At 40.4% G+C, this 27,110-nt stretch overlaps 1 protein-coding gene across 1 annotated transcript in view; it reads left to right on the forward strand.

The window, feature by feature from the left end:
• The first annotated feature begins 561 nt into the window (after positions 1-561).
• hps4 (HPS4 biogenesis of lysosomal organelles complex 3 subunit 2) overlaps positions 562-27,110 on the forward strand; it is a 48,857-nt gene continuing 22,308 nt past the window's right edge. The window contains exons 1-8 of the mRNA XM_060843469.1: positions 562-793; positions 11,007-11,097; positions 14,595-14,738; positions 16,797-16,904; positions 18,090-18,206; positions 22,584-22,678; positions 23,798-23,870; positions 26,152-26,170. Coding sequence (XP_060699452.1) covers positions 753-793; positions 11,007-11,097; positions 14,595-14,738; positions 16,797-16,904; positions 18,090-18,206; positions 22,584-22,678; positions 23,798-23,870; positions 26,152-26,170 — 688 coding nt within the window. The 5' untranslated portion in view covers positions 562-752. The remainder of the gene's footprint in view (positions 794-11,006; positions 11,098-14,594; positions 14,739-16,796; positions 16,905-18,089; positions 18,207-22,583; positions 22,679-23,797; positions 23,871-26,151; positions 26,171-27,110) is intronic.

Raw genomic sequence — 27,110 nt, forward strand, 5'->3', positions numbered from 1 at the left:
TGCAGACCTCATTTTTTACCAGAAAATACTTAGACCCAGAGGACAAGGAGAGTAGCTGTAATAAATTCGCCTTTAAAGGGACGAGAGAAGGCAGCATCAGATGAAAAATTCTCGGGTTGATTTTATTTCCTTTTCTGGAGTTTACAGTAAATGATAAGTGTATTTTATTTGAAAAGTTTGAAATGATTACAGACACTGGCCGAAGTGGGGAACAGCTGTCTTTAATTCAAAAATATACTTGATTCATAAATAGAAAATAGATATACCCTTACAAAGACATGAGAGCAGTTCGGTTCTGTACAGTAGGAGATGAAGAAAACAAATAAATGCTGAGGTTTGATGGAGGAACAGCGCTTTTGGAAACATCTCTGTTCACCAGTTCGAAAATCCACCTTCTCTCCTTCCTCTCTGTTACTGGGAGGTCAGGTAAACCAACTCATGGTTACTATAGAGCTGCCACAACTGGTTAGGGAACAACCCTCTAGAAGGTGTGGCTGGTCTCGAAGGGAGGGAGCAGACGACTGCATAGATTAAATGAGCTTTGCAACGCAAAACAGCAAGCGACACCGAACAGGAAGAAGAGTTCAGATATCCGTGAGGAGGTCTTTTCTTGATGTTCCATTAATCGGGAGTTGTGATGCATTCTGCAAGGAGATGAGTGTCTGGCCACTCGGACATAGTCTTTTTCTTTGTCCTGAAATTTCCATGGAATCCGACCGTCTTTAAAACTTGCATGAAGCCCTTGGTCGTAAATGGCCACCGCGACTGATACAGAACAGAAAGCTACAACATGGTAAGCAATGGTTCAGACCGAAAGTATTTGGATTCGCATCTATTAAGGTCATTCATTGTGCTATCTGCTCTGGCGTTCCACTGTATCCTGTTAGTCCTGCAGTCAGCTGCTTGCTGCCAGTCCATCTGACTCCCAGCTATTGCCATGTCTCTTAGATTCGCTGCAATGCTTTATACTGTAAAGGGTTCGACCTGGTTTAATTATGTGAAGTATCCAGCAACTACGTGTTTACATTTAACATGAAGCTGCCCCAAGATGCTTCAACAAAAAAATGCATGTTCAGAATATTGCTATTGACTTGTGCTGTGAACTTGATTTGTAAGTGGCATCTTAAAACAAAGGAAAGAGGGATAGTGAGGTTCAGGGAGGGAGTTCGGCAGCTTAGGACCCTGCTAGATGAAGACCAATCCTTTCTACTTTTAAAGGGTAACCACTGCTGAGAAAGTGGTATACATAAAAATAAAGAGCCCCTCCCACTTTATCATCAATGTAACCACACTGTGTGTAATAGGATGCCATGACCTGAAGTACCTTGAGGTGTTGTAATTGAACTTGTAACTGAATGATGCTCTTGAGAAATATATTTCAGTAAGGTGCCACTATGCTGCTGTTTGGATTTGAAGTTCTTATGCATTGTATATTCTTTTGAGGGTTTTACTCTCCATTTTACTTCAAAAACAGTTTATTCCCTGCTGTTGTCAGACTTTTGAACAACCCTCTCCTATATTAGAGTTGATCTTTCTTTGCATCTTCACTGTAACTGTAATGCTATATATTCTGCATTCTTATTTTATCACCCTGATGTACTTGTGTAATGTATGATTCTCATAATAATATCAAATAATAGAAGATACCCGAGCTCAGGTTTCCCATTAAATCTCACTTTCTCTCTTTCTCACTCGCTCTCACTTATTTTTAAAAGCCCTCCATTTTGAACAAACTTTCACTTGCTTTTGTTATCTGTTTCTTTGGTCCGGTCCCTATTACTTTCGTGCATAAACACCTGTAATTGGTGTTTTGACCGTGTTTGTGACTGCATGATATGTATGAATGCAATACTATAGTTGCTACCATGGATAAGTTCAAAAATGTTTGTAAGTTAAAATCATGCCTATATTGTGCACACATGCATAATGCCACATATTATTTGATGTGCTGTTACTAACACTGGGTGGGCTGGTTGCTTGCTAAGAGTTTATTTTGATCCTGGTGTTTTTTAAAAAATTAGCTACCATAGCCGCATTATGATTTGAGTGAAACTGAAGTGTAACACCCTTTATAATAAAACAAATCAAGACTTCTTAAATCATAAGAATTGTCATATTAAGGAAAAGCACCTTACTATAGATGCTGAAAATGTGAAGCATTAACTAAAGATTGGAAATAAACAGCAAGCTAGGCAGGACTTGCTGTAAAGAGAAACAGAATCATACAGCACCCTTTGGTCTAACTAATGCCTGATGAAGGGCTTATGCCCAAAATATCGATTCTCCTGCTCCTCAGATTCTGCCTGACTTGATGTGCTTTTCCAGCACCACACTCTCAACCCCCAGTTTATGCATGTCAAGTTTCCCAAACTAAACTAGTCTCATTTGCCTGCATTTGGCCCATATTCCTATAAACCTTTCCTATTCAAGTACCTGTCCAAATGTCTTTTAAAATGTTGTAACTGTCCCTGCACCTACCACTTCCTGTGGCAGTTCATTCCACACATGAACCACCCTCTTTGAGAAAAAATTGCCCCACCAATCCCTTTTTAAATCTTTCTCCTCTCACCTTAAAATTATGCTTCGAGTTTTGAATTCCCCACACCCAGGAACATCAATATTTCGGGCTGGAGCCCTTCATCATTTCCTGATGAAGGGCTCCAGCCTGAAATGTCAATTTTCCTGCTCCTCCGACGCGGCCTGACCTGTGTTTTTCCAGCACCACACTGTCAACTCTCATCTCCAGCATCTGCAGACCTCACTGTCTTCTTCTTTATCAATCTGTCCACCTGTGAAACAACTTGCAATGAATAATGTTCTTGAAACCCCTAGGTCTCTCTGTTCTACAACACTCCCAGGGCCTGACCATTAACTGTGTAAGTCCTGTCCTTATTTGCCTTTCCAAAATCCAACACCTCACATTTAGCTAAATTAAACTCCATCGGCCACTCCTTGGCCCAATTGATCAAGATCCCTTTGTAATCTTTGATAATATTAAATAGGTAACATTTCATATGAATTACATCACTTCAACTAGTTCCACAGGTGCTGATTAATATTTTAGAAAGTAAGTAAGAAAGAAAGATGTGCATTTATCTAGAGGGTTTTGTTACAGTAATATTTAAATTGATTTGCTGCCAATGACATGCTTTGAAGCATTGTCGCTGCTGTAACATGAGAAAAGCAGAAGTGATTTTGCACTCAGCATGTCCAAAGAAAATGTAATGAGATAATGATCAGATAACTTGTTTTTTGTTATATTAGTTAAAGGATAAATGTTGGTCTGAATTGAATTGAATTTGAATTTATTGTCACGTGTACCAAGGCACAGTGAGAAGCTTTGTCTTGTGAGCAATACAGGCAGATCACAGAGTTAAGTAGCATAGATAAGAAATTAATAGGTAAACAGCGGCAAAAACCAAAACACCGCCTAGAGAACTCCTTGGCTATTTTAAAATAGTGGTTAGGGATTCTTTGCATCCATCTAAGAGAGCAGGTGGAGGGGCCTCGGTTTAATGCCACATTAAAGAGATGGAATTACCAACAATGCAGCAGTCCCTCTGCACTGAACAAATATCATTTTGGATTAGAAACTGCTGCAGCTTGATTGTCCCAAACCATTAGTTGATGAAAAAGTAACTGGATGCAGAATTGGAAACAGCTGCTTATTCGCTTTATTTAAAAAAAAAAGTCATGGGATCTAAACATCAATGGCTAATAAGCATTTATGTATTATCCATCCTTATTTGTTCTTGAGAAAGCAGTAAGTGGTGAGTTGCCATAATATGTGTGGTGAAGATCTTCCCACTGTGCACTTAGAAACATTAGTTTTAGGGTTTTAACCCAGTGAAGTCAAAAGATTGACAATAGATTTCTTAACTCCCATTTTCTCTTCCTCTTTCTATTTCTTTCAACTTGAATTTTTTTCTAAAATCAGACAGATAAGAATCACCAAGACACAGAGAATGCTATTTAAAATCTACTCAAGAACTCTTTCATGAGTTTTGAGGAAGATTCAGAAATAATGAGCCTTGTTTGTCTATTTAATGTTTGTCTATTTAATGTTTAACTGGTCGACTCTCATTGCAGCCTAGTTGTGTTAGGACCATTATTATGTGTTGGAATGTTTGATTAAAGGAGACTAAAAGAGGAAAGGCAAGTTAGTTCTCTTTCTTTTACCTTCTTATATTCTCTTTTACTTGTACATTAAACATACATTGCTCGGCTTGGCTCCAAATGTTTCACAATCCATACCATTCACCTTGCAAAGTAGATATGATATTTGGCAGCCTTTTGAGTATCATCTGGGATGAATTAATCTGTGAACAAATAGGAGTTTGTGCATGTAGAATTGTCTGAAAGCAGGGTGAGAATTTTCATTCTCTGCCCATTACAGATTCGAAGTTAAAGGTCTGTCAGACAGACCCTGTATTTAATTTACTCCTGTCTGAGTTCTACAGTAGTACCCTGCCTACAACACCGATTCACATTTACGTAGCACCTTTAACTTTATACATCATCCCAAGACACTTCACAACAGAATTATGAAACAAATTTGGTACTAAAATGTCAAGGAGATAGAAGAACAAGTGACCAGATGTGTGCAAAGATCAAAATGTTAAGATTTAATGTGTGCGGTGAGGTTTAGTGAAGGAATTTCAGACTTCATACCTAGGCAGCTGAATGCATGGCTGCTAAATGTAGAGTGATCAAAATTGGAAATGTTTTTAAAAGATCAGAACTGGAGGAGCGACATTATCTCAAATAGTTGTAAAGCTAGAGGGTGTTCTGAAAATGTGGAGAGGCCCTGGTGGGATTTGAAAACAGATGAGAATTTTAAAATGTAGGCGGCAAAGGAAGAGATGGTATTTTCTGCTACTGAAGGTATTTAACATTGCCTTGTTTGCATTACAACAGTCAAAGCCAGGATCACCACTGAAGGGAGCTTTATAATATCAATGTAACACATTTTACCCTTCTCATCCTTTCTCACCTCGTGTCCCAGAAATTTACTTGTCACAATACTTTGTATTATGCCTGAACTCCCTTCTTTTTATTAAAACAGTATAAAAATTTAAGTTTTCCAGTTGATCCTAGACCCTTAAAGAAACTCTAAATCTTTGACATGTGGAATTTCTCTTCTCCTCGTCCTTTTCTAGGTATAACTTCACATTCATTGTTGAAGTTTAACAAGTTGGTTGTTTCTGCATGGCCAATCTGAAATGGTTAAGTCATTCAGTGTTACACTGTGGAGAGTATTTTAAATAATTCTGCGAGATAGAATTAAGTATTAATTTGCACGGACTATGTTGGTGTACAATGATCTTACTAATTTAGACTGAATTACTCTGAATTGAGATCAAACTGGAGTGCTCAAATCATCAATCGTAAGAAGTTTTTTTTCTTTAAATTCTGAGTTTCTTTCCTATTTCACAACATAAGTCATGATTTTGGTACAAATCAAATTGCAAGGATCTGCCCACAAATTCATATTAAGTGGAGCTTCAAGATAACTGACGAAACCTGATGCAAACTGATTTTCTGTTTGAAAAAAATGTTCAAGGGATGTTAGCATCACTGGTACACAGACATTTATTGCCCAGGAACAATAGTGGTGAGCAGCCTTTTTGAACTGCTGCAGTCCTTGAGGTATGGGACCTCCATAGTGCTGTGAGGAAAGGGTTCCAGGATTCTGAACAAGCTACAGTGAAGGAGTGATGATCTAGTTAGCATGATGCCCATTTTGGAGAGGGCCTGCAGAAAAACATTTGATTACAAACACATTCTACGTGGAAAGAAAAATCCCAAACGCAGTGAGTATATGCAAAATGTGTTAATTTTCAACTACTTTGCACCTGTGACAGTGCTGCCCCTTTAACAAGGTTATGTTGTCCTTGGTTTTTTTTAAGAGGCATTGTAAAAGGCAGAGTTTCCAATTTGTCTGAGATTTGGGGTCTTTGCTAATGGCTAACAGATACTGCCCAGGGCAGCAATCAGGCAGAAGGCTTTGAGGTTTGTTTTCATAACAGCTGTACAATGAAAGGGGAATGGCCAGTCCTCCCAGTTCAGGGATTTTTCCAGTTTGGTTTAGTTTTAGCTGGGGACCCCAAGAAACAGTTGCAGATGAAAAGGGGTTCCATACTTCAACAAATGATCCCTCCCTGATCCTCTCTCTTTCTGACATCTCTCCTGTAAGATCCTGTGTTTGAATTTACCTTCTTTGCCAAGGCGGGGAGGGAGGTGTTTATGGGATGTTGCAAGAAATCAGAACAGCTCTTTAAGTTGCGGGGGATATCATGTTGGTTGGGTTTTCAAATCGTTGTTATTCTAAATTCTGTTTGGAAAAAGCTCTGTAATGGTTTTCTGCATAGCACACTGCCGGTGGATGAGAGGACACAGTCTGTCATGTCATCAGTGCAGCCAACCGTGTTTTCCATGTTTCTGGGTCTGCAGTGTGAAATTCTGTAGTATCTCTACAGACTTTGTAGCGTCAGCTAGGAGAGTTAGCTGGCATCCATCAACTTCTTCAGAGAGATGTGACCCCTCAGTGGAAAAAGTGCTGAGCCTCTGATTCAACCATCCGTTCCGTTGTGCGTAGCATTCAGTGTCATCCGCCTCGGCACACATTTCCATAGTTGTCTCTGCCAGAATTTCCATGTCATTGTACTGCAGGTGAGAGAAGAGCCTGGTCTTTGCATTGGTTTTCCTCACCCCAAGCTTCTTTTCAGCATGGCGTGTTTGACCTAGCATGGCAGCATTGGCAAGTGTGGGCACCCTCCCCATCTTCAGGCTTATGCCCGAAACGTCGAATCTCCTATTCCTTTGATGCTGCCTGACCTGCTGCGCTTTTCCAGCAACACATTTTCAGTTCTGATTTCCAGCATCTGCAGTCCTCACTTTTCCGTCCCCATCTTCCCATGCAGACACTGAGAGAATGTTTCTCTGGAATCAAACCCAGGTCCCTGGTGCTGTGAGGTAGCCACCGTGCCAATGTGAATTTCCCAAGGAGATTTTGATTTCAAATGATTCCTTTTTCATGCTGTATGGCCTAATTACACTTAAATTAATTGGTACAAGCATATGGCTACTAATCTGGATTTTCTGAAATTTTGGCTTATTAAAGGCAATATTTTGTTAGACTTTCTATCCTGCTGGTGAGAATAGCTGACAACTTTGAGACAACCAGAATTTTGGGTAATCCAAGTTTAACTGAGGGGGTGATCTTATAGAGGTTTCTAAAATCACAAGGGGCATGGATATGGTAAGTAAACAAGGTTGTTTCCCCGCAGTGGGGGAGCTCCAAAACTAGAGGGTTTGGTTTAGGCTGAGAGAGGAATGATTTAAGAGATCTAAGAGGCAACTTTTTCATGCAGAGGGTGGTGCATGTATGGAATGAGCTGCCAGAAGGAGTGGTAGTACACTTACAATGTTTCAAAGGCATCTGGATGGGTTTATGACTAGGAAGGGTTTAGAGAAACACGGGCCAAGTGCTGGCCAATGGGACAAGATTAATTTAGGATATTTGGTCTGCATGGATAAGTTGGACCCAAGGATCTGTTTCCCTGCTGTGTATCACTATTATTGGTTGCAGTTTCACTGGATGAGTTAGATATTCCAGCAGCCACAGCAGTAATGTAAAAGCAGTTTAGCTTGAAGTAAACTAGAGTCTGGGGTACACCTAGTTGCACAAGACACTCCGCTTACCAACTGAATGCTTTGGGTATTGTGAAGAGGAGGCTTCCACAAGTGCCATTTTCCAGCCTGCAGTAAATAGTTGTGGTGAATTCAGCTTTCATTCCTAAAACATCACAAAGCTTTTCTTTTTGCTAGGTGGTTGCTGTCCACTAGGGAGAGCCACAGCACATTTAAAATTGTATAATGACAGAATCATTACAGTAAGACATCTTTCTAAACAAGGAGATATAAAATGCCCTTTACTTGTTTCCTTTATCAGAAATAACCTAACCATTCATCTCTTGGGCTGTATCTCACTTGGAAGACTGTGGGATATTCTCATACCAGTCTGTTTTGCAACAAACATCCTGTTGTTTCCTTAAATCTTCTCCATTGATTGTGATCACAGGCTTGGGAAGGTTATTTGTTTGTTAATTGATCTTCATAGCTGTACTTTGAGTCTTCCCATGGTGGTACCCAGTTATTTGTCTTAAGCCAGTGCATTTGTTCAGTAGTGCAGTTATTTATCCATACAGCAACAACTTACATTTATATAATGTCTTTAATAGCACAAAAACATCCCATGGCATTTCATAAATGACTAGTCCACTACCTGACTTCGAGGCTACTCATTATTTTAACCTCTTCTTATGTGAATATGTTGAGAAATCTTATCAAATAAGACATTTTCATTGGTAGTTTCAATCATGGTCTACGTACCTTTTTTCTGATATATGTAAATGTTTACTAAAGGACAAAGTACCTGCTTACAATCATTAATGGCACTGTCAATCATTAACAATTTCTTTTTGTCTTGTGAGCCTATCAGCACTTATACAAGATGAAAGAGCAGATAGAAGACAATTAAATATTCTGTCAACTGTGATAAAAGGATGACTTGTTATGATAGTTGTGGAATCATGGGATTTGTTGCATGCTGGCATACTATGACCAGTCATTAACTTTAGGCAAGAAATATGGTCAGTTGAATTTGTACTGGAAGATGCTTATACACTCAGTGAGCTGGTCCTCGGAGTCATTGAATCTGCAGAGGTAAGTAATAAAACATTCTGGGACTGAGAGGAAAGAGCTGAGTTTCCTGCAGATTGTCAGCTGGGAGTGCACAGTGGCAGATATAGCTAGCTTCTCTTTGGGAAAGCTAAGGTTTTTGTTTTGCTGTAAAATATGCATTTTCTAGCATGACCCTTTTTAGGTTGGGAAATCCAGGAGTGGGAAACAGCCCTGATTTTTTTTTCTTTTAATCTGATTCTCTCCCTAGTGTCCTGGCCAATAGTTATCGCTCAGTAGATTGCACATTATAAAATATCTGTGGGTGCTTGCTGTGAATAAGTTGACTGTGACTTTTCTTATATTGCAACAATGACTAATACTTCAAAAAGCTCAATTGCCTGTAAAAGACGTTTGCAACATCTTAAACTAGTGAACAGCATGATATAAATGTAAGTCTGTTTAACAGTAGCTTGCCTATCAGAATGTCAGCATTTAGCCTGTTTGGTACACTTGATAAATGTGTAAGAAAACCATTTCCTCTTTAAAGACATAAACCTGCTCTTTAGAAAGGGCATAGCTGCGTAAAATGTCAAGCACTTTTCTTGAATAAAAACAGAAAATGCTGGAGGAACTCTTCAAACTCTTTGAGGAGTCAAATTGCACCTGAAATATTAACTCTGCTTTCTTGGTAGATGCTACCAAACCTGCTGAGATTTCCCAGCATCTATGTTTGCTTTTATTTGAACTGTTTCCTTGTCCTACTTTGTGATTTTTGACTTATTTTGTATTTGTCAGCGGTGCTATAAAAATTCACATCTGTTTTGCTCGCGCTGAGGCTTGAAAGACCTTTTTGTTCAAATGTCAGTACAATTTATTCCAAACAAATTATTTCTGATAGCAAGATTTAATAAAAATCTGCAATTTAAAGTTGTATGGGATGAATGGAATATATAAGGAGATCAGGGAAAGAATGGAATTTAATTTCATGGGTTTATATTGGGAATTATGTCCATGTAACTGCTTTCTGAAGAAGAGGGTTGAGTTTCTCTTCAAAATAAATGGGACTGTCTTATAAAATAACCCAATCAATTTTGAAACCAATCATAGCATTTTCTTTCAATGTAAGAGAGCAAAATTTGTTGTTTGTCTAATATGTATCATTTTTCCTCCCCTATTATTACTTATTAAAATTCTGCAATTCTGGTCTCCCTACTATAAGAAGGATGTTGTGAAACTAGGAAGAGTTCAGAAAAGGATGCCAGGACTTTGAGCTATAGGGAGAGGCTGAATAGACTGGGGCTGTTTTCCCTGGAGCATTAGAGGCTGAGTGGTGATCTTATATTGGTTTATAAGGTCATGAGGGACATGGAGAGGGTAAATAACCAAGGTCTTTTCCTCAGAGTAGGGGAGTCCAAAACTAGAGGGCATAGGTTTACGGTGAGAGTGGAAGGATTTAAAAGGGACCTAAGGGGCAATGTTTTCACCAAGTGGATGGTGTGTGTATGGAATGAACTGCCAGAGGAAGTGGTGGAGACTGCTACAATTACAATATTTTATTTTAAAACACCATAAGCTTATGAAACAACATCAAAGGCTTAAATTAATTAAAAGTAGCAAATCCACAGTGGAGAAAGAAAGTTTCACCATAGCATCACGTAAAACCATGAGCTGGCTTCTGATCCAGCCGAGCTGAGTACGTGCATCTCTTGTCCTTTTTAAAATATCCTAATATAACGTACATTGATCAGTCTCAATCCAGTTTTCAACTGGCATAAATCACACTGCAACAATTTTTTTAAAGATGACAACAATTTTATTCTAACAGTTTGAAAGATGGCTGAAGGATGTTTCCCTGTCCTGGATGCTGAGGTACATGTTCAGAGCAATTACAGACTGTTCTCTTGTATCAACCTATGCTATATATCACCTGGGATTACTGAGTGTTGACGCTGTGTGTTTGAAACGGGAAATGTTCCTTTTGCTAGCACAAACATTACTTCCCTCCAGTGTTAAATTACCACAACATGTAAATTGACGGAAGAAAATTAAATCCCATGTGTGCTTTACAAACTTATGGGAGGACATTTTCTAAATTGAATGCAGCTCCAGTATTTAACATGACTTTAAGGTTTTCCTGCATCTACTGATGCACCAGATAGACTGCGCACGTGCTTATATCTGCTTTCACACCGAGTTATTTGTGAAACAGGTTTCTAAGTTGTCATTGACTTAGTGTTATCAGGGAGAAGAAAGTTAACCGATATCAGCACATATATGTTGGTCTGTGTAATCTTTCTCATTTATTGTTCCTTTATGTCTAGGTGCAACTATTTCTTTCTCTATGATACTTCAAAAGTTAAAGAAGAGGGAGATCCAACGAGAGCTGGGATCTATTATTTTTTCCCTTCACAGGTGAGACTCGAAATTAAAGTGGTAGTTTACTTCTTTTGGAGGGGAAGAGGTACAAACCAGGATTCCTGTATCAATGTAATTAAATTAGCTTAATTTATGAACAAAATGGCAATACATTTCAATACCCTCACGTTTAAATTAGAATCCCTCCAATATGGAAACAGGCCCTGCGGTCCAACAAGTCCACACCAACCCTCTGAAGAGTAACCCACCCAGACCCATTCCCCTACCCTATATTTAACCCCTGACTAATGCATCTAACACTGTAGGCGACCTGGCCTGCACACTTTTGGATTGTGGGAAGAAACCCACACAGATACAGAGAGAATATGCAAACTCCAGACAGTCGCCTGAGGTGGGAATTGAACCCAGGTCCCTGGGGCACTGTGAGGCAGTAGCGCTAACCACTGAGCTGCCCCTATGTTTATGTTTTGTTTTAACAAATGTTTTCTGAATTTACCCTAAATGATCAATGTAACCGACTATAAATGTTACACTTCTTAGAAAGAGTTATTGAGTAACAGTTCGGAGTGAGAACCTTCCTGTGTGAGTTTCTTTTCACTTTAGTTACTCTGAAGATGTCAGATTATGCAGAATTACAGGCCTACTCATGAAGACACATCCAGGTTGTCATCTATTCCTCCACAGTGGGTGTGGGCAGAGTAGCAAGCATAAAAGGGAGGTTGAGGGTGGGGGGAAATCCTTTTCAGCTGCCAATATTATTCTCATCTAGTCTTTATGTGAACATACACCATGAGCAGTTACGTGTCATGATTCATTTATTTTCCCAGTCTGTAATACTTAGCCAATGAACTGCCATGTTGATGGAGATAAATTATTACAACATAAAGTGACATCATCGTCTTCTGACATCCACAACATAAGAGATGTCAGTCTTCAGCCAATATGACTTTTGCCATATGTTATAAAAAAAGCTAAATTCACTGGACTTTGCACAGACTATGGGCCTTGGCAAGTTATAGAATCATAGACAGAGGTCATAAAGCACAGAAACAGACCGTTCAGTCCAACCAGTCCATGTCGACCATAATCCCAAACTAAACTAGTCCCACCTGCCTGAACTTGGCCCATATCCCTCCAACTCTTCCTTATTCATGTGCTTATCTAAATGTCTTAAATGTTGTATCTGTGCTCACATCCACTACTTCTTTGTTTTCTGTGTTTGTTTTTCTGTCAGTAATAATAAAAAATTGTGCTTTAGAACTTGCCTTAACCAAATGTTCCACTATGGCTCCAACACTAGCATCTATCTGGCAATGTGGAAAATTGCTTGGTTATGTTCTATACGCAAAAGCAAGACAAGTCCAACCTGGCCAATTACCATCAGTAGTGTACCTTCAGTCATTAGCAAAGTGATGGAATGGTTGTTGACAAGTGGCACTTTCTCAGCAATAACTGAGCTCAGTTTGGTTTCCACAGGGGCCACTCTGCTCCTGACCTCATAGAGCCTTGGTCCAATTGTGGTCAAAAGAGGTGAATGCCAGAGGTGAGATAAGATTGATAACACTTGATATCAAGGCAACATTTGACCAAGTGTGCCATCGAGAAGTCTTGTCAAAACTGGAGTCATTAAGAACTGAGGAAAAACTCTTTGTTGGTTGGAGTCATAAATTGCACAAAGGAAGACACTTAGGTTTGTTGGAGGTTAGTCATCACTACCCAGGTTATCATCGAAGAAGTTCCTCAGGGTAGTATTCCAGGGCCAATAAATGATCATGCCTCCATCATAAGGCCAGAGATGGTGTTGTTTGGTGATAATTGCAGAACATTCAGTGCCATTCATTACTTATTGGGTAGGGAAGAAGACAATGTACATATGTAGCAAAATCTGGACAACATCCAGGTTTGGATGGCAAATAACATTCACACCAAAGAATTGTAGGCAATGACCATCTCAGCCAAGAGAGAATCTAGTTTCCCCTTGATGTTCATTAGCATTAACATTGCTGAATTTTTCTAAGATGGCCGTCCTAGGACTGAAACTGAACTGGACACCCATATAAATGGGTGGTGAACAACATGCTTCCTTACTCACAAGTCAGGAATGTGATGGAGTATTCTCCATTTGCCTGGATGAGTGTAGCTCCAATAACACTGGAGAAGCCTTTTAGGATGAAGCAGCCCCTTGACCTCTTCAATACTCACTCTCTCCACCACCAGTACACGGTAGCAGCATTTTGTACCTTTCACTAGACGCATGCAGCAACTCATCAAGGTTTGTTTAACAGTATCTTTCACACATGAAACCTCTACCTGGAAGAACAAGAGCAGCAGATGCTTAGGAACACCACCAAGTTCCCCTCCAAGCCACTCATCATCCTAACTTGGAATTCTATCAGCATTCCTTTACAATTGCTGGTCAAAATCCTGAAATGTCACCCTTCCTTCTTAACAGGACTGTGGATGTATATTCATCTGAAAGACCTGCAGATGTGCAAGAATGCAGTTCACTACCACCTTCGCAAAGGCCATTAGGGATGGGCAATAAACACTGGCCTAGCAAATGACACTCTCATCCTATGAACAAATGAATAAAAACTTTTACCTGATTACCAGCTAAATGTAGGAAATCTGAAGGTTCTCTTTAATTTTAAAACCATCAATTATTTGTTTGTCTTTTCGTTCATTTGTTGCTTACTTCTCCTCGGTGCTATTGTGTACTAGAGTCATGTTTAATGTCTGAGCGACCATTTCCACGGGTAAGCTTAGATTGTGAATGTTGTCATATTTGTCAACTGGAAAAGAGCCAATGTGGTTGAATCTGTTGTCTATCGTCTGCATTTGAAAACCTGACTTATTGGTGAGCAGGCTTCAGCTGATTTTCATACCCCACAGGCTTCAATTATTGGGCTGCATGGTGTCTCAGTGGTCAGTACAGATTCCTCACAGCACCAGGGAACTGGGTTCAATTCCAGCCTTTGGTGACTGTGTGGAGTTTGCATGTACTCTCCATGTCTTGTGTGGGTTTTGTCCAGGTGCTCCGCTTTCCTCCCACAGTCCAAAGCTGTGCAGATTAGGTGGATCGGCCATGCACAATTATCCATCGTGACTAGGCACGTGCAGGCTGGGAGGATTAGAAATGGTAAATGCAGTGTCATGTAGATAGGGTGGAGGGTTTGGGTCTGTGTGGGATGCTCTTTGGTGGGTTGGTTTAGACTCAATGGCCTATTTCCACACTTTAGGATTCTATGATTCTATTTCTAATGCTCCATTAGCCACCTAGCTGAAATCAGCTTAGGCCATCCTAACTGGGAACTGGCCTCCTGGCCTATGTGGCTCAGCTTTGCGGTGCCTTTTGCAAATTTAGCAACTGGGAGTCACTTGTTTAAATTTAAAAGATGTGGTCAGGTAAGTTGCAACATTTCATCCTCAACTAAAAGTCACTTGAAAAGTTTTCTTTCCATTTTAGATCCATCTTTTTTCCCTGTCACTTTTGACTGACTCTCTAAATCTTAACTCTCACTTTTCTTGAACAGACTACTCCTGACCAACAGGAATTGCTGTGTGGGCAGATAGCCGGTGTGGTTTGCTGCATTAGTGAAATTTCTGGATCACCACCCAGTTTAATCCACTTGCGAAAGCTGAAGTTTGCTATCCGTTTGGATGGGGAATACCTTTGGGTATGTATAAGTGCAGATTCCCCCAGACCACCACCCCTTCCAAACTGTAAATATCTCTTCTGGGATAGAAGAGACCTGTAGAAGAAAGACAGGTTGCACCTGAATTGGAAGAGGACTAATATACCGGCAGGGAGATTTGCTAGAGCTGCTCAGGAGGATTTACACTAGTAAAAGGGGAGGAGGTGTAATTGGGATCCAGGGAGATAGTGAGGAAAGAAATCAGTCCTAGACTGGTACAGTTAGGAAAAGGAGCAAGTCAAACAGTCAAGGTAGGCAGTAACAAAGCAGAGACTGAGGTCGGACTGATAAATGAAACTGCATTTATTTCAACGCAAAAGGCCGAACAGGTAAGGCAGGTGAACTCGAGGCATGGTTGAGAACATGACACTGGGACATCATAACAATTACAGAAATGTGGCTCAGAGGTGGACAGGACTGGCAGCTTAAGGTTACAGACTACAGATGCTATAGGAAGGATAGAAAGGGGGGGGACAAGAGAGGAGGGAGAGTGGCATTTTTGATTGGGGATCACATTACAGCTGTACTTGGGGAGGATATTCCTGGGAATAGTCCTGGGAAGTTATTTGAGTGGAAGTGAAAAATAAGAAAGGTATGATCACCTTGTTGGGATTGTACTATAGACCCCACCAAACAGTCAGCAGGAAAATGAGAAACAAAATTGTAAGGAGATCTCAGCTATCTGTAAGAATAGTAGGGTGGTTATGGTAGGGGATTTTAACTTTCCCAACATAGACTGGGACTGCCATAGTGTTAAAGGTTTAGATGGAGAGGAATTTGATAAGTGTGTACAAGAAAATTTTCTGGTTCCTATGCGGATGTACCTACTAGAGGAGGTGCAAAACTTGACCTCTTGGGAAATAAGGCAGGGCAGGTAACTGAGGTGTCAGTGGGGGAGCACTTTGGGGCCAGCGACCATAATTCTAAAATAATGATGGAAAAGGATAGACCGGATATAAAAGTTGAAGTTCTAAATTGGAGAAAGGCTAATTTTGACGGTATTAGGCAAGAACTTTCGAGAGCTGCTTGGGTCAGTTGTTTGCAGGTAAAGGGATGGCTGGAAACTGAGGAGTCTTCAAAAATTAGATAATAAGAGTCCAGAGACAGAGTGTTCCTGTTAGGATGTCAGGCAAGGCTGGTAGGTGTAGGGAGTGCTGGATGACTAAAGAAATTGAGGTTATGGTTAAGAAAAAGAAGGAAGCATTCATCAGGTATAGACAGAAGAGATTGAGTGAATCCCTAGGCAGTATAAAGGCGGTCTATATATACTTAAGATGGAAATCAGGAGGGCAAAAAGGAGACATGTGTTGGCAACTAGCTTTAAGGAGAATCTAAAGGGATTCTACAAATATATTAAGGACAAAAGAATAACTAGGGAGAGAATAAGACCCCTTAAAGATCAGCAAGGTCACAGATGTGTGGAACTGCAGGAGATGGAGGAGATACCAAATGAGTATTTTGTATCAGTGTTTGCTGTGCAGAGGATATGGAAGATAGAGAACATGAGGAAATAAAGAGTGACATCTTGAAAAGTGTCCATATTATAGAGGAGGAGGTGCTGAATGGCTTAAAATGCATATAGATGGAGGGTTTGAGCTGCAGGGAGAGGCTAAGTAGGCTGGGGCTGTTTTCCCTGGAGTGTCGGAGGCTGATCTTTATAGAGGTTTATAAAATCATGAGGGGCATGGATAGGGTGAATAGCCAAGGCCTTTTTCCCAGGGTAGGGGAGTCCAAAACTAGAGGGCATAGGTTTAGGGTGAGAGGGGTAAGATTTAAAAAGACCTAAGGGGCAACTTTTTCATGTAGAGGGTAGTGCATATATGGAATGAGCTATTAGAGGAAGTGGTGGAGGCTGATACAATTACAATATTTAGAAGGCATTTTGGTTGGGTATATGATTGGAATAGGTATGGGCTAAATACTGGCAAATGGAATAAATTAATTTAGGATATCTAGTTGGCATGGACAAGTTGGACTGAAGGGTCTGTTTCTGTGCTGTACATCTGAGACTCTTGAGATATTTTCTCTCTTCTGTGGTAGGCTCTTGGATGTTCTGTAGAAGTCCCTGATGTGAGCTGTAAAAGATTTCTGGATCAACTTGTTGGCATCTTTACATTTTACAATGGACCTAGTCAGCATGTATACCAGGTAATGCTTTCCAATTGCAAAGTTCTGAAGAATGGTCACTGGGCCCGAAACTTTGACTTTCCTTTTTCTTAACAGGTGCTGAATTTCTCCTGCAATTTCTATTTTGTTGCTAGCTACTATTTCTTTAAGTGTTTTCCTGAGTTGACTATGTCCTTACTAAGTGAAAGTGAGGACTGAGATGCTGGAGATTAGTCAAGAATGTGGTGCTGGAAAAGCACAGCAGGTCAAGCAGCATCCGAGGAGCAGGAAAATCTATGTTTCGGGCAAAAGCCCTTCATCACCTATTTCAATCAGTCAGTCATACAATTCTTGCATTCCTGGATGACCACTGTTTAAACATTATCTTCCTTTAGTTCGAGTGGATCTTGTGTTTGTTTGTGCGATACATAATAACCTTTAAAGATGTGCTTATTTGGTGACTGTAAAAACCTGGTATCACATCTACTGATTTGATCAAAATCGATCATTTATAAAGCACATAGTCAGTGATAAAGAAAATTGTGATTCTAACTTGTTTTTCAGTGTTGCAATTTTACAATATACAGCAGAATCCAGTGTGAGAGTTCATTACGACCAATAGAATTGTGGTATTCTCAGAACCCATTGGGATGTATAGGAATTAGTTTCAAATGGAAGTAAATTGTGAGTAGGGACTCAGTTGCCTAAATTGTCTTAGGAACTTGCCTCATTCCAGTTTTTAACAGCAGGCAGCACAATCCCATAACAAGCTGTTTGCTGCTGATCTTTCTGACTTTAAGAAGAAAGTTTCTGCCTGTCGAAAAAAGGGCTGTTGAACCTAATAGTTTGAGTGCCCAAATTCAACAGTGAACGTTTATAAATTTGGCAGAGCAGTTCCAAGTGCAAAATGAAGCTCACAAATGCATCAGTACAATATTTTTTTTTCCCATTTTGGAATTCAGCCGTGCAAACAATTCTGTGTCAAATTGCTAAGTTGTACCAAAGTTCAGGTGTTTTTCTGTTCTGTGTATCTGCACTGGTTCATAATTGTGTTGAAGCTCTTGCAGTGCATTCTATGTTGATTTGTTAAATGAAGCCTTTCATTTCTGTTGATCTGGAATAGATTCTGTTGGAGTAACACTTGCCTTTCCAGAACCTGTTGGAATGCAACTCTTGTTTTTCTGAATAACTTCTTATCTCTTTATGTTTTTTGATTTCCATTTCCAGGTACAGAAGCAAGAAGAACTCACTCATCAGTGGGATCTGTATATGGAGCACATTCAGCAGAACAGCTGTGGCCTGCACCAGATATTCAACTCCTTGTCTAACCTGGACAGGACTGAAGTATGTGTAGTCCAGGGAGACAGGCAAATTCTTGTCTTGCAGTACTTTCTGTAAGGTTAAAGCAGGAATAAATACCAAACCAATAACCCACTTATTCACTGGAATAAAAACCGATAAAACTGTGGATGCTATAGATCAGAAACAAAAACACAAATTGCTAGAAAAGCTCAGCAAGTCTGGCAACATCAGTGAAGAGAAATCAGAGTTAATATTTCGGGTCTGGTGACCCTTCCTCAGAACGCTCTGTTTGTTATTCACTGGAATAGTTGGGCTTGGAATGGAAGCTAATTTTACAGATCAGAACCAAAAAATAACAAAGCATAGGAGGTTGTAATTCTGCCTAAGTCAGTACAATGGGGAAAAACAAATATCTGAATCATTCTATGCCCTGCTCTTTTCCCATAACTTTGCAATTTTTTTCCTCTTTAAGTATTTATCAAATTTCCTTTTGAACATTGCTGTTAAACCTGCTTCCAAACAACAATGGATAAAATCCTTTTCAGTTGTACATTCAAATCATATCAATTTAGCTGAACTGGGCCTAATAAGTGATGTTAAGAAAAAAAATGCTTTAGTTAGGAAACATAGACACAGGAGTAGGTTATCCAGCTCCTCAAGCCTGTTATGATATACAGTGAGATCAAGACTTATTTGTAATTGTTTTTCCCACTCAAAATTAATGATTGATTGAACTAGCATCAAGTGCTGTTGACAGAAGAGAATTTCCAATTTCCAAGCTATCATATCAAAGTCTTTCCTAATTTCATTCTTGAAATGCCTGGTTCTAATTTTTACTTATGCTATGTTCTCTAGTTCTAGATTCCATAGGAACAGGAATAGGCCATTTGGCCCCTCGAACCTGGTCCGTCATTCATGGCTGATCTGTAGCCTAACTTCATATCCTTGTCTTGGGCCCATATCCCTGACTTAACAAAAATTTGCCAATCTCAGATTGAAATTTAATGATTAAATTTGCATCAACCATCATCTGGAGAAGAGGGTTCCAAAACTCCACCATGTTTTGCTTTCTGACATCTCCTGAATGGTCCTCATTCTTAGACTATGCTCCCCGGTTTCTAGAATCTTCAACCAGTGGAAATAGTTTATTTTTATCTACTCTGTTTTTCCCTTTTTAATATCCTGAAGACCTCGATTAGACCACACATTAACCTTCCAAATTCTAGAGAAGAAAGGCCTAATTTGACTAATTTCTCCTCCTAACATAACCACTGAAGTCCAAGCATCACTCTGTAAACATGCTTCCTAAGGTGTGGTCCCTAGGTATGCTGACAGTACTCTAACTGGTGTCTCACCAGGGTTTTGTATAACTACAGCATAATGCCTCCCGCCCTTTACATATGAAGACTAGCATTCCATTAGTCGTCCTGACTACTTTCTGTAACTGCTCATGGCATTGCAAAGAATTCTGCAGCTGAACCCCCAAATCTTGTTCTGCATCCACTCTATTTAACTTGGCAGCTTCTTTAAAAAAAAAGCCCTGATTTAATCTTTTATCAGTCAGAAATGGATAGTCTCTTGCTTACATTAAAATCCATCTGCCACAGCTTTGCCATTCACCTAATCTACCAAAGCCGGTTGTAATCTTACCTGTCGTCAACAGGGTTTAACAATGCTGTCTAATTTTGTGTCATCCAGTTTTTTATGCCATTATCCAAGTCATTAATGAATATTGTGAATAATGGAGGCCCCAACACTGATCTCTGTAGAAAATCATGTCCTGCCAGTTTTAGTACTGACCCATTATTCCAACTCTGTTCATTCCACTCAACCAATTTCCTGTCCATGTCAGTAAATTGCCCTCAGTTCTGTCGGCTTCCACTTAGCTAACCATCTTCTGTGGGATTTTATCAGAAGTTTTCTGAAAATCCATGTAAACAACATTGATCGATTTACCTCTGTCTACCACCTTTGGTCATTTCTTCAAAAATCTCTGAGGTTTGTTGGGCATGACTTATCTTTCATGAATCCATGTTGACTCTCTGTTATTAACTGAAATGTTTTGGGATGATCAATTACCCTATCCTTGATATTGGACTCCAACAATTTCCCCACCCTTGTTGTTAGGCTAACTGGTCTGTAATTCACTGGTTTTACGCTGTCCCCTTTCTTAAAGAGCAAGTGACATGAGTGATATTCCAATCCAGAAGTACAACACCTCAATACAGAGAACTCTGAAAAACAGTGGTTAGGGCATCAGCAGTGCCCTATCCGACCTCCTTTAACACCCGTGGATGGAAACTATCAGGTCCTGGGGATTTGTCACTCTTCAATAACGGGGAAATTCATGGAACTGATTATTACTTAAGCTGATTTTATTTTTACGCTGTCCCTGATCTTCTGTTAATTTCTTTGGGACTTCCGATAACCTCTCCTCCTTTTCTGCTGTGAATACTGAAGTGAAATAATCATTCAGCATTGAAATAACTCCACAGAGGCAGGTATCCTGTCACTGTTTACTTACATGTGGAAATTCTTTGACACTGATCTAGCTCTCTGAGTGAACAGAACCTCTGACACTCCTATTTATATCTGTTCACCAGTTAGAGGAGGGAAATACACCAGTTAGATGGTGATTGACAGTTAGCTGCCAAGCTTTGTTTACACTTTAAACCTTTTCGTTTGGGTGGACTCTGATTTATCAGGCATCGCTTGAGGAAAAAAAAGAGAATAGTTGTTACCTATTTTGTTGAGTAGAAAGGGATGCATTGTATGTACACATTCTTTTTGTCTGCAAATATCAGTCCCATCTGTATTTATGTATGTAGCTTCCATACACGTACGAGCATCACACTAGGAACCCAACCTTAAATAGTTTGCAAAATCTGTATTAATTAGAAAAGTTGACCAATTGTAGAATCAAAACAAATGTTGTACACTGTTTTGAATTTTGCAAGTAAGGCTGGTTTTGTTAGGTCAGAACCTTGCTTTTTGCAAACAGCCAAAGGCATATGCTATTTTGATATGATGTACCAGTCTTTGGGATGTGTAGGCTTCATATGTAACATGAACCCAGCACAGAAATTCACATATTGTATTACTCATTGGTGTGATGGGCAGAATGCCTTTATGACCTGAAGGCAGCAATCTGTTCGTGGTGAACAGATTGGTTATTTGAGTTGCTACAGCAAAGTACAAGTTTGTAAGAGTTAGCTTCACTTGCTGCTCAAACAGTTGAGGTACCTTACCCTTTCAGGGTAATTGGAGGTAGATTGGACAGGTTTCAAGACCACTGGCTTGGGCCTGTTCTTGGGTTTGCACGATTCGCAGTGGGAAATGATCTGATTGAGAAATCCATTATCCCTTGAAATGGTTTTGATATTTCAACATCAAGCTTGCACAACGAAGCAAAAAAAAAGAGGTTGTTGATCAGCCCAATCCATTTGACACAGATTTTGCCAATTTCCTTCATCAAGCAACACCTCTTTGTAGATGGAGGCATACCATTGCATTGCTTAGAATTTGAAAAACATATTTCCAAGTGCGTCAAATTATTTTGAAGAGCGCTGACTGCTTATATGTGGGACAGTGCTGCAGCTGTTTTCTGTGTAAAATACTGACGAGATGAATGAAGTTATTCTGTAGTCGTGGTTGAAGGTTAAGGAACTCCTACCTGAGTTGCTCATCCCCTAATTCTAAAGACTGTGCCACATTATTCCATCAATATATCAGATGGCTGATGCTGTGAGGCACAGAATGACATGGATGAGGCAGATTCTTACCTCAAAATAATATGTCCCGCCATTTATATGAAACCTTGATGATTGCACTTTGAGGGGGGTGGGGGCAGGGGGGGTGGAGTTCCAGCCCAATAAAAATGTTAATACTGCAGAAATTTCAGAGTGTAACTCTGAGGTATTCCTGAAGTTTTAAGAGGTTCACAATGGGTTTCATAATTGCGTGGTGATTAACATGATTTGTGGGCGGCACGGTGGCACAGTGGTTAGCACTGCTGTCTCACAGCGCCTGAGACCTGGGTTCAATTCCCGACTCAGGCGACTGACTGTGTGGAGTTTGTACGTTCTCCCCGTGTCTGCGTGGGTTTCCTCCGGGTGCTCCGGTTTCCTCCCACAGTCCAAAGATGTGCGGGTCAGGTGAATTGGCCATGCTAAATTGCCCGTAGTGTTAGGTAAGGGGTAAATGTAGGCGTATGGGTGGGTTGCGCTTCGGCGGGTCGGTGTGGACTTGTTGGGTCGAAGGGCCTGTTTCCACACTAAGTATTCTAATCTTAAAAAAAACATTTTGTCTGGCTGAATACATGGCCTGACTTCACCATGTGTTGATCTGAAGTTGACTTGTAGCTTCCCGAAGCCAGGTTTTCTGATCCAGTCCTCTACTCTATCTGTCTTCCAACGAAAGGTGGAACCCCTGCTGCTGCTGAAAGCTGCGCTCATCTTACAGACTTGTCAGCGTTGCCCAGAGATCCTGGCTGGTTGCATCCTTTACAAAAACCTGTAAGTTTGCACTGTGCTCTGCTTCCACATTATTTCCACTAATAGAAGCCAACATCTATTAATTAACAGTCCTTGCCTTATGATGCTTGCTTTTGAGGTATAGCTCTTTTAAACTGCAGTATTTTTTATTTTTAATATGTAGACCAGCTTCACCTCCCCTGTATAAAATGAATGAAAAATAGATCCAGCATCCTGCAGACATCCTTTAGTAATTACAGAACTCAGTGTGGTGAGGCTTCTCTGATTTGTGCTTTGGGTTAACTGATTTGGATAAAGGCCAGGGTGAAGATTTCACAATCCCCTTCAGATCCTTGGACAAGAGGTGGGGAAGAAACAGCCGTGCTCATTGCATTTGTACATGTCTTTGGTCAGTTGAGGACATGGTCACTCTTATCTGTGATGTCCTCCTGGTCAAATAGCCAGTTGACCATCCTTGCCTGGACTTGTGCCACTTTATCTATGAATCAGAAGACTGTTGGTGCTGGTGAAACATGTCACAGTTTTCAGATGGAATCTGGAGAATATTGGGACATAGGGACTTGACACTTTGAAATAATTTTCACGTATATCATGGATGTGTAAATCAGTGTTAGATTGACATGGTCTATGTCCCAATATTAGATGCCGATGTACACAATAATATGCATTGATGGAAAAAAATACGTTTTGTTGAAACCTTTTGTCTCTTTATCTTTTTGTCTCCTTATCTGGTGGCTCAGTAGTTAGCACTGCTGCCCCACAGCGCCAGAGTTCCAGGTTCAATTCCAGCCTCAGGAGACTGTGCAAACTCCACATGGACAGTCTCCCCGTGTCCAAGTGGGTTTCCTCCCACAATTCAGAGATGTGCAGGTCAGGTGAATTGGCCATGAAAAATTGCCCATCGTATTACGTGCATTTGTCAGGGGTAAAGATAAGGTAGGGGAATGGGTCTGGGTGGATTACTGTTCGGAGGGGCGGTGTGAACTTGTTGGGCCGAAGGTTCTGTTTCCATACTATAGGGAATCTAATCATTTTGTGGCAAAAATGATCCAGACGAGTAAAAGGTGAAAACTTTGCAAAAGTGTATCCTTTTTCAGTAATATACAATTTCTGTATTACCTGTAAATGTTCTGTTTTCAGAATTGTCAGCACTCAGCTACCACCTGCAGTAACAGCTAAAATATTAGCTTATCAACCTGGTGTTAACAGTCAGGTGAGTCGCTGGATCATTCATACACTGGAATACTTGTAGACTGTATCTTTCATGTGTAAGTACTGAGTGTAATGCTGCATTTCACTTGTTCAACATTTGCAGATCTGTGCAGCAGCTTCCTCCTTTGAAAGGTACTAAAGATTCTTCAGTGTTGAACGTGTTACTTGATTCCACTGCACCCACCATTTTCTAATGCAAGGTTGATCTTTGACCGTGAGGGACATTTGATCTGAGGTTGCACATACACAATTTTCAGCCAGTTTGTGGCAAATCAAATTTCAGTAAAACAAGGGACTTATGGTGCTACACATCTTCTTCACAACACGTTACAGTCTGTTTGATTATATTCTCTGTTTGACTAATGTCTGACTGAAGTGCATCCTTGGTACTGCTGTGGTACAGGTAGAAAATCTTTTATCCGAAATGCTCAGGACCAGCTGTTTTTCGGAATTCAGAATGTTTTGGTTTTCAGAATAAGTAAAGGTTTAATAGCGAAATTTTTAAAAATCTTAACAGAGGAGTAGACTTCTAAGTACGTGCTTGGCCACGCCACCCCCACGTTGCATCTGAATGACACGCATCAAGTGGGTGTCGACTTGGGTTAACTGTTTGCTCACCAAACGACCTTGTTAATGAAAAAAATGTTTCACAAAAATACTTTTGGATTTCAGAGCTTTTCGGTTTTTGGATGTTCGGATAAAGGATCTTCTACCTGTACTAGAATCTTCACCAGACTGAGACAATGAGATCATTGTCTCGTGTTAGTGTTCGAAGAAAACCTGGAAATAGTGGTCCTCTGAAACAGTAGCTATTATTTCAACACTTTTTCTGTGATGCACCTGAGAATATTTTCACTTTCCATCACAAATACGAAGTGTTGCAATGTAGTTCTGGACTAAATGCAATGCGTATGTGATGGAAAGTTTTCACAATCGTGGATGAGGGATACGAAAGGCCTTGTGATTTATAGTTAATATTTCATCTAGCTTTTCATAATCTTCTCCTCTCTTCTTTCCTGCATCATCTAGCTTTGTCCTTTGATTTCTTATTCCTAATCCCTCTCCTTGCCTCCCACACCCTGCACTCCTACCCCAGCCCTTCTGTTGCTCTCCCATGTCCTCCATCTCCCTACATCACTCTTTTACTCTCTTCATCTCACAGCTCCCTCTCTCATAACTCAATTCATCTTTTTTTTTCCCTGCCTCCCGCCTTCCTTTTTATTTGATGAATGCTTTTGATGATTTATGTCTTGCAAGTTCTAAATAACCAGCCTTATAGAACAAGAATGAGATCCCTACGGTGTGGAAACAGGTCCTTCGGCCCAACAACTCCACGCCAACCCTACAAAGAGTATCCTATCCAAACCTGTTCCCCATTACTCTACCTTTACCCTGACTAATGCACCCAACCTACACATCCCTGAACACTATGGGCAATTTGGCATGGCTATTTCACCTAACCTTCACATCTTTGGAATGTGGGAGGAAACCTGGAGGAAATCCACACAGACAAAAAAATGTGCAAGCTCCACATAAACAGTCACCTGAGGCTGGTATAGACCCTGGGTCCCTGGTGCTGTAAGGCAGCATTGCTGATCACTGAGCCACAGTGCCACCCTTCACATTCTTCTTTCCCCCTTCACACCCACGTGTGTCGCAATTAACTGAAAACCATGCTTTGCTAAGACTTTAAGACTTAGAAGTTCATAACTCTTTCTTACATATTAGATTACTTACAGTGTGGAAACAGGCCCTTCGGCCCAACAAGACCACACCGACCCTCTGAAGAGCAACCTGCCCAGACCCATTCCCCTACATTTACCCCTTCACCTAACACTGTGGGCAATTTAGCACGGCCAATTCATCTGAACTGCACATCTATGGACTGTGTGAGGAAACCGGAGCACCCGGAGGAAACCCATGCAGACACTGGGAGAATGTGCAAACAGACAGTTGCCTGAGGCGGGAATTGAACCCGGTTCTCTGGTGCTGTGAGGCAGCAGTGCTAATCACTATGCCACCATGCTGTCTTTCACGATACGAGAGTTGCTTCAACTAACCACTTTTCCATATTGCTCCCTTACTGTCCTTTTCAATGTTTGGTGACCTGCACCTGGGAACATGGCCCTTTCTTCGGATTTCTGAATAAAGCAAATTTTCTCTTCTCTCTCAAAATAATCTGTATCCCATTGACCAGAACCAAGAATTATGTCTCTTGGGTTGATGGAGAATGTTTGGACATTGACAACAAAGTTTAACTGAATCACTGCCTTTTCTTTCAGAATCTCCCTGAGAATACCGGTAAGATTTATTTTATTTCCAGTTACTTCCCATCCTAGTTTCCTGCTTTCCTGAACGTGTTACCTTGTGTAACTGTTTCTACAGTGTTTCAAATACCTTGTCTGTTAAGGTATGAGCTTTAAAATTTAGTGTCAGAAAGCTAACTAACCAGCCATCAGACATTTATACCTTAATTTGTGTAATTTTACAATTTTTCTACTAGCTTTAAAAAAACAATTACAGAAACAGCTAACAACTAGACATTTAGCACATTTGAACCTTATTTCTTGATTTTTCTTTTCAGTTCAGTATGAACCTTTGATAAGGTTCCACGTGGTAGGCTGATGGAGAAAATGCAGAGGCATGGAATTGAGGGTGATTTAGCAGTTTGGATTAGAAACTGGCTTTCTGGAAGAAGGCAGCGAGTGGTGGTTGATGGAAAATATTCAGTCTGGAGTCCAGTTACTAGTGGTGTGCCACAAGGATCTGTTTTGGGACCACTGCTGGTTTGTCATTTTTATAAATGACTTAGACGCAGGCATAGGTGGATGGATTAGTAAATTTGCAAACAACACTAAAGTCGATGGAGTAGTGGACAGTTTGGAAGAATGTTATAGGTTGCAGGGGGACTTGGAAAAACTGCAGAATAGGGCTTAGAGGTGGCAAATGGAGTTCAATGCAGGCAAATGGAGTTCAATGCAGCTATATGTGAGGTGATGCACTTTGGGAAGAATAACAGGAAGGCAGAGTACTGGGTCAATGGAAAGATTCTAGGTAGTGTGGATGTGCAGAGGGATTAAATTTTTAGATTAGATTAAATTAGACTTACAGTGTGGAAACAGGCCCTTCGGCCCAACAAGTCCACACCGACCCGCCGAAGCGCAACCCACCCATACCGCTACATTTACCCCTTACCTAACACTATGGGCAATTTAGCATAGCCAATTCACCTGACCCGCAC

The sequence above is a fragment of the Hemiscyllium ocellatum genome, chromosome 24 (assembly GCF_020745735.1).
Source record: "Hemiscyllium ocellatum isolate sHemOce1 chromosome 24, sHemOce1.pat.X.cur, whole genome shotgun sequence".
Lineage (NCBI taxonomy): Eukaryota > Metazoa > Chordata > Chondrichthyes > Orectolobiformes > Hemiscylliidae > Hemiscyllium > Hemiscyllium ocellatum.